The 8,317-nt window shown below is 36.6% G+C and overlaps 1 protein-coding gene across 9 annotated transcripts in view; it reads right to left on the bottom strand.

Moving 5' to 3' along the window:
• Positions 1-2,445: 2,445 nt before the first annotated feature.
• Positions 2,446-8,317, bottom strand: part of LOC101012460 (WASP family member 1) — a 73,239-nt gene continuing 67,367 nt past the window's right edge. For 8 of the 9 annotated variants that reach the window (XM_003898317.4, XM_017958416.3, XM_009206287.3 and 5 more), the window contains 4 exons: positions 8,038-8,210; positions 6,001-6,180; positions 4,217-4,845; positions 2,446-3,304 (listed from right to left, as the gene is read on the bottom strand). In XM_003898317.4, coding sequence (XP_003898366.1) covers positions 3,147-3,304; positions 4,217-4,845; positions 6,001-6,180; positions 8,038-8,210 — 1,140 coding nt within the window. In that variant the 3' untranslated portion in view covers positions 2,446-3,146. The remainder of the gene's footprint in view (positions 3,305-4,216; positions 4,846-6,000; positions 6,181-8,037; positions 8,211-8,317) is intronic. The other variant, XM_031667528.1, reaches the window with a different exon arrangement.

Below are 8,317 nucleotides of genomic sequence, written 5' to 3'. Positions count from 1 at the left end.
TTCAGTAAATATTTACAAAACGAAAATGCTTTGGAAGTCATCTCATCTGCCCAGATTGATTGTAAGTCATAAAAGCAGTGGTGATGGCTTAAAATGCCTTATAAATCTGAAGCTTATGACTATTCCTTCATTAGGAAAAGATATAGAATAACTCCCTTTTCCTCCATAATGACTGCATTTCATCCCAAACACCACTGCTGCTAGGTATTTCCCTCTCCTCCTTCTGTCTCCTCCTGGGAAGGAGAAGAAGGATCAGCAAAACAAAGGCCCAACAGATTGAAAGCTTCAAGGAAGTAGAATAAACACAGAATATGTGAATTAAGGATTAAAAAGCATTCATTGGATTTGATAATAGAGGTAAATAGGTGACACCAACCAAAACAAGCGAAGCCAATTGTTTCCCCTGTGGTACACAATGCATTTTTTTTTTTTTTCCTGATTCTATGCTTGTGCATGACCCTGTTGAGTAGTACACCAACTCAACAAGTAGGTAGTTATTACCCAGTAACTTTCATTCTTCTTAGGGTATGAAAATTGGCCACTGAATGTTCTTTTTCAAAATTCCCTCAGCAAGTTAAGCTAAACATCTAGATTAAAAGATTATTTTGATTTTAAAATGGACACTACATATCTGGCTTATTTAGTCTGCAGGCACTTTTTCATCTTCCAAAAATGTTCTGAAAAGCAAAAAAAAGTCTATCATAGACTACTGAGCATATATATTGTAGGGCTTTACTGATTAACATGTCTGCTTCTATTATTAAGAAATCTTCACCAATTTCCTTTTGTAACATCCTTAGCTGCTTCAAAACCAGTACTATTAGGTTTTGGTTATCTCGCCCCAAATATATATATATATATATATTTGAGTTTTATAAAATATACATACTAGTTGCCTCCTTTTGACTGTAAGAGCACTTAGACAGACTTTAAACTGTGACATATTTTCTTGAGTTAAATTTGACAATATACATTTTCATGACGTTGGAAAGGAACTTCAAATGGCTCTCTAATCTCTTGTTCTTTCTAGGCTACCCAAAAGAGCAAATCAAGTATTTTATTAAAGCTATCAGAAAATGTTTTTTTAATGTCCAAACTGAATTGCCACAATAGAATTTGGTTCATTATTCCTATTCTATAAAGATTACAGGTCATTAGTTATCTGCCTAGACAGCCTCCTCCAAATTATCTAGTTACAAAGTGACCTCGCACATCAACCATCTATTGCCACAATAATGCTGGCAGCTCAAAACTTAAGTGTAAGACAATAAGCATTTATTTTTGCTCATGAATTTTGAATCAGTGGGCTGGGCTGGGCTAGTCTAGGCTAACCTTGTCCAGGCTTGCTTATCTGTCTACCACCAGCAAGCAAGTTTGGGCTTGGCTGGTCTAAGATGGTCTCACCTGAGACACCTCTCCTCCATGAGGTTTCCGATCTTCAGCCAGGCTAGTTTGGGATTATTCTCATGGCAGAGGTTTGAGAGAGGGAGGTAGGGAGATGGAAGGAGAGAAGGCTAAAACTTGCAAGGTTTCTTGAGACCCAGGCTTAGAACTGGCACAATCGTCACTTTTGCTACATGCTATTATTAGCCAAAGCAAGTTTCAGGGACACTCAGATTCAAGGGCGTGGGAACAGAACTCACTTCTTGATGGGAAGAACTGGAAATTGTACTGCAAAAGGAGTAGATATAGGCAAGGCTGAAGACCGCAGTCACTTCTACAATCAACTTACCCAAACTTCATTGAGTTGTTTCTTTAAATGAAGTAATCTGATATTAATGGTGCTTCCCCTCCATCCCTAAATCTAAGTTGTGCAAACATTAACTCATTTTATCATTGCAAAATACAATTTTTCTTTTTTTTTTTTTTTCCAGACAGGGTCTCACTCTGCCTAGGCTGGAATGCAGTGGCATGATCTCAGCTCACTGCAGCCTCAACCTCCCCAGCCTCAAGTGATCCTCCCACCCCAGCCTCCCAAGTTGCCGGGGCTACAGGCACACCCCACCATGCCCGGCTAATTTTTGTATACTTTTGTAGAGACGGGGTTCTCGCCATGTTGCCCAGGCTGGTCTCAAACTCCCAGGCTCAAGTGATCCACCAGCCTCAGCCTCCGAAAATGTTAGGATTACAGGCGTGAGCCACCATGCCTGGCTGCAAAACGTAATTTCAAGAACACTGTTAAACTGCAATTAAGGTTTGCTGAAATTAGATGACAAGTTGAGGTTTTAATTTAAAACCACAAACAGTTGAGAAATATAGAGTTTATGAACTTAGGAGGAAAATGACATAAAAGCTACCTTACACAGTAGACAATATGAAGCTGTGCAATTAAGAGGAAATTATGTAGCTTAAGTGCTTTTTAAATTTTCATTCACTATTTAAAGCCTACCATACAGTATTTGATAAATTATGATAAATCATTTTATTCAAACAGAAACACTGATGAACTTTTAAAATGAACCATTTATTAAATCAGACTGTTATTCTTAACAGTTACGTAAGTTACATGTATGTTTAAGTCAGAGTATTTCACATGGAAAAGTTTTTAACTCCTATAGGCAAGCAAAATCATATCACACAATATGTAAGTGGGAAGGGGATACTGCTAAACATTCAAATAAGGCAAGTATATAAAAACAATAAAACAATAATGAAAAAATTCAAGCATTCCTTTAAGAGAATTCAACACTACAAGCTAAATGTACTTTCTGAGTGTATTCATATAATCAAGGCAGTGTTTCTTCTTTTAAAACATCAGGAAATGGAATAAGGCTCATTAATAGATACAGCTGCCCTCAAGATTTCAATTCAGTTGCTTTCTTTAAATTAAAATTCACAAAGTACACAATTAAGATATATCAAAAAACTGAATCTGCTACTCTAACAACAGCTGTCCATGCTTAATACTTAGTGGTTTATTTGACCAAATTAGTCTTTTCAGGGGGAAGAAAAAGATAAGCCACTGTAAAACATTTAGTTTGAAATGTATGCTAATATTTTCCTTAGAAATCAAAAGTTATGGAGGAAAAGGGTCATTTATTATAAGGAAAAGAAAGCAAAACACTAGAATGACCAACATTTTCAAGGAACAAGCACCACAAAGGACATTTGCATTCAGTTTTGTAATATTTATCAATGCATTTTTCTTACTCCAACCAATCTACTTCATCAAATTCTGAATCATCTTCCGAATCACTATATTCAACAGCAATACGGCGAGACAGGATGGTGGCAACATCATTTTCAATGCGTTCATGTTTAGCTTCCTGTTCACGCTGCTCTTCTACTTTGCGTAGTTGAATACCTGATATAGTGAATCCAAACCATTCATTTAAATCAAAATACTAAATACTAAATACTTGATATTATTAACATTTCTGGAATAAAATCAAATACACATGAGAAATACTAATAGGAAAAATAAAAAGATCAGAAAAGAATGTGAAGAAATCATACTGAGAGAGGCATTAAATCTTTATGTTATCTGTGTTATTAGTTGGTAAAACTTACCAGGTATCCCAGTAGGTATCTAGAGTTTATTTATCCATCATGGTCTACTATACCTCCCTGCTTACCACCCCCTAAAAAATTAATGAGGTGGTACATTTCTTCTATCATCCCAATGGTCAAATAAATTAAACATTGTTGAATATATTTTCTGTGGCTTCATTATCCATTGTACTTGAGGGAAAGGCACTATTATTCATTTTATATGCTCAGTGCCTGGCCTACAGTCATTGCTTAGGAAATAATGACAATAAATGAATGAATAAGAGAAGTCTTTCCTTTGTTACTAAGGGAGGAACCTCACTCCTTTAAAGGCATCTGGTAGAGTAAGTGTCATGGATACCCGAAATGAACAGCCTTAACATTGAAGAAAATACTATTTTTAAAGGAGTTAATATACACATTAAGCATAATATAAAGGGTTTTAATTAAATGTTCTATAACACAAGTCTGATATATTAAATTTCTCATTCACTCAATAAACATTTTAAGGATACCAAAAAGCATGAAAATAAAATGATCAAATGTGATCTATTTTCTGGAAAATGATTTTAAATATAAGTTGGATATAGCTTTACTTTCTAAAGGCCATTTGTACACAACATGATCACCTAAAATTTTATAAATAAAGAACACATCTTTGTCTTAAATATTTAGAAAGTTTCCAATGCTACTATAGCAATGCTTTTCATGGAGCTGAGAAAATTACCTTTTCGTATTGCTTCCAGTAGCACACTCCTGGCATCACTGATTACAGGTAGGGTTGATGGATGGCGCTTTGGCTCAGAAGCAGGTATAACTTGTGATGGAGGAGATGGAGGCATTAATGGAACATGGGGACCTGGGGCAGTAGATGGAGTTGGATGTAGCCCAGAGGGAGGATGAGCAAGAGCTGTAACTGTGACAGGTGATGATGGTCGAATGCCAGGTGGAGGCAGAGGAGGCGGTGGTGGGGGTGGAGGCAGCCCCTGAACTTCACCTTGTGGGAGTGGATGAACTGGTACAGTTTCACATACTGGGGCAGCTCTAGCTACTGGTGGAGAGGGCTGTACTAGAGGAGGTGCAATTGGAGGAGGAGCTGGGTGAAGAACTCCAGGGGCAATCTGAAGAGGAGCTGGAGGTGGTGGTACTGCTGGAGCTTGCAAAGCAGTGGTTGGAGGTGGAGGTGGGGGAGGCACTGGAGGGGGAGGAGTTGAAGTCATTGAAGCTCTTAAAGAGGAAGTTGACAAGGCAGATGGAAGAGGTGGTGGAGGAGGTGGGGGAGTGGGGCTCACAAACACAGGTGTTCTGCCTGTAGCCGGTGACTGAGGGCGATTTTCTATCAAACCTGTAGCAGAACTGAAATGACAAAGAGATTCTAGCAAGTTATTACAAGAGAAAAGCCTAAAGAGAAAATCTAACCACACAAACTATAAATGACTATCAGTAATTATATCAAAATAGATCCATTAACATGCTCCTATAGAAATTTAACATCTTCAACAGTATTTAGGGAAAAAAAGAACTAAAAGCACATCAACAAAAAAAGTTACTGAGTGGTGCTTTGGTTTGTAATAGTCTAAATAGTCTCATTCCTTCATGTAACTTTTGCATCCACTCAGACATTTTAGGCTCACTTTGATAAATAAAATGCTCAATTCTATACTGATAGGAGTCTCTGTAATGACTCAACATTGATCATAATGCAATTTTGTAGCAATACTTGTGGCCAATATAATGTTGTATTTATACTGAAACTATTAAGTCTCATCATATGCTATTTCAGTTACATCAATGACAGCTAATTACAAACCACAGAAAGAAATTCACAGCTCTCTCTTTTCCTGAGGATGGAACATCAAATGAGTCAGTGATAGAAAATTGGATTTTTAACTGAAAATTGTAAAGCTGATCTCTATATCTCTATTAGAAAATTTCCCTAATATTTCTCTATTAGAAATTTATCATTTGGATAATAACTGACAAGATTAAACTTCAAAATAGCTTTACAGAAAGATTATTATGAGCAACTGCCAATCCTCTCTGAAATTCTTTAAGTATTTTCCTTAATACCAAATTAGTATTAATAATCACATCTTTGGTTCCCATTTCTTAGACTGTTACCCACATTCCAAAAAATCCTTAATTTTTCTTAATACACTGCACATGATATGCTTAATAACAACACTATAATAAAATGAAACAGGCTTTAGTCTTTAAATTCTTATTAGCTAAATTTTCCTAGGAGAGTGTGTCAGCTCTAACCAGAAGATTACAAATAATGCCCCATAGACCAAATCAGACCTGCTCCCTGTTTTTATAAACAGAGTTTATTTAAATGCAGACACATTTGTTTATGTATAGTCTATGGTGGCTTTCATGCAACAATGGCAGAATTGAGTACTTGTGACAAAAACTGTAAGCCCTGAAAGCCAAAAATACTTACTATCTCATCCTTGAAAGAAAAAGTTACTGACTCCTAAGATAAAACATCATATGCTTGATCCAACATACCTGATACAGGTGGGTATCGGTTTCGCATCTCCTGCTCCATGCATTGGTGGAGGCGGAGGTGGTTCATGTGGTCTGACTAATACCCTTTCCTCAGCTCTAGTCAGAAGCTCACTCATCTGACTAAATGGCAAGGCAGAAAGTGAGTACGATCCATCCATATGATCCACGTATGTCTGAGGTCTAAAAGAAATATACAGTATCAGTGAATTTTTCTTGAATTATTGGGAGGAAAAGTGTTCTACATGAGATATTAAATATTTAAAGTTTATCCTTTCAATGCCAACATTTTAACTATTTTTAAGAAACTTTCAGAAAAGTATTACATTAATCCTGCTTTTAAAACAAAGAATGCTGCTCACAATGTAACCCTTACTTGTTGATTTAGAGATCTACTATGATGACCATCAGTTATTTTATTATTTTATAACAGAATACTAATTCAACTCACAGGATGAAAAGCATTACATACGTAATCTAATAAACAAGAAAATAATTAACTTTTAGCAAATTGTGTGGAAAGCTATCTGCCTCTATTTCAGTTTTTTTCTTTATAAGAAGATGCCAATGACAGAAAGGTAGAATAGGAAAATGAGTTTTCTACTATTAGTATATCTCGGTGTGCTCTCAAATGACTTCTAAAAGTCTTGCACCAGAGAGAAAGGCCTCCCCGATACTAACAGCACAGAGGCGGCTAGCTATATTGTTTCTGTCCTTCTGCTGTTTTAAACGTGCAAGGGTACTCAGAAAACAGCTGAGTAACATAGCAACATGTGACTTAGATGTAAGCAAAATTTCAGATACCTCAAACATGTTAAGATTTATAAATATTTACTAGTACATTCTGGGGACAAAGTTGGATTTAACAGATGTGCACACAGCAAGTCAGAAATTACTGTATTTAGTGAGCCAGATAAGTACCTTAATTACTCAACTGTAGTAGAAATAAATGTGTCTATAATTTTTTAATGTCAATTCTTTCAGTAATACAGATACATAGTATCTCTCAGATGTATATTTCTCCTAAAATAGGTCAAGATGTTGTACACTTATGGCCCGATAATTTATATGTATATTACTTAAAAGAAAACCTTAAGCTCTTCTCCATTAAAAAATCATATGACTAGGCTGGGCACAGTGGCTCACACATGCAATCCCAGCACTTTGGGAGGCCAAAACAGGCAGATCACTTGAGGTCATGAGTTCAAGACCAGCCTGGCCAACATGGTGAGACCCCATCTCTACTAAAAATACAAAAATTAGCTGGGCGTGGTAGCGTGTGCCTGTAATTCCAGCTACTTGGGAGGCTGAGGTAGGAGAATCGCTTGAACCCAGGAGTTAGAGGTTGCAGTGAGCCGAGATCACACCACTGCACTCCAGCCTGGGTGATAGAGCGAGATTTTGTCTCAAAACAAACAAACAAACATGACTATACCCAAGTAAATGTCTTCATAGAGAGATGCCAGTTTAATGTGTTTGCTGGTAGTATGTTATTTAGTTAGGGCCCCTGGCCACTGAGAAAGGAAAAAGACCTATTCTTTTCTACAAAAGGGATGAATACTTTTGTTTGAAAGTCCTAATGTATCTGAGGTAGGTGATGTGGCAAAGAAAGGAAGTCAGGGGAAAGCAAAAGGAACAAAACAGAACCCCTTCTTCACTCCTATTTTATATGCAATAAATCAATAGTATTTCAAAAAAATCCCAGACCCTACACTTCTATTACAAAATTCTAGCAGACTGTGCCCGAAATATTGAGAGACTATTGAGATTTCACACTAAAGCTAAAACAACCCTAAAGATCAGCCACTCCAACCACCTCTTTCTACAGATGACAAAACTAAAGTCCAGGTATGAAAATGACCTGCTCAAGGCCTGACTTTAGTAGGCCCACAGTGGTCGGGATTTTGAAGTAATCTCTATATTTATAACAGGGTCTGCCTGTTCAACAGTTTAGGACTCAAGACTTAGAAGTACAGATATTACAAATAAAGCCAATGTTTTATCATTTTTTTAAAAAAACAAAAACAAAAGTAAAGAAACCTTGTTTCAAAATGAGAGGCTGGACCATTAGCAACTTCAATATGCTTATGTAAGAGATTAGCATCATCTTCAGCCAGCTCTGGACCTTGGGCCAGCTTCTGCCATTCTCGCCGCCTGTCATGAGGTGCTCTTGGCACTTTTTCTGGTTCATGAGGACGATCTAGATTTTTCTGCTATAACAGATGTATTGAAACAAAGTCAAATGCTTAAGTGCTAATTTTTTAAAAAAGAGGTTATAACAATCAAAATAACATTCTAACATCAACACTAAAAAAGACAA

Source organism: Papio anubis, chromosome 6 (genome assembly GCF_008728515.1).
Source record: "Papio anubis isolate 15944 chromosome 6, Panubis1.0, whole genome shotgun sequence".
Lineage (NCBI taxonomy): Eukaryota > Metazoa > Chordata > Mammalia > Primates > Cercopithecidae > Papio > Papio anubis.
This window is presented reverse-complemented; position numbering and strand designations above follow the sequence as displayed.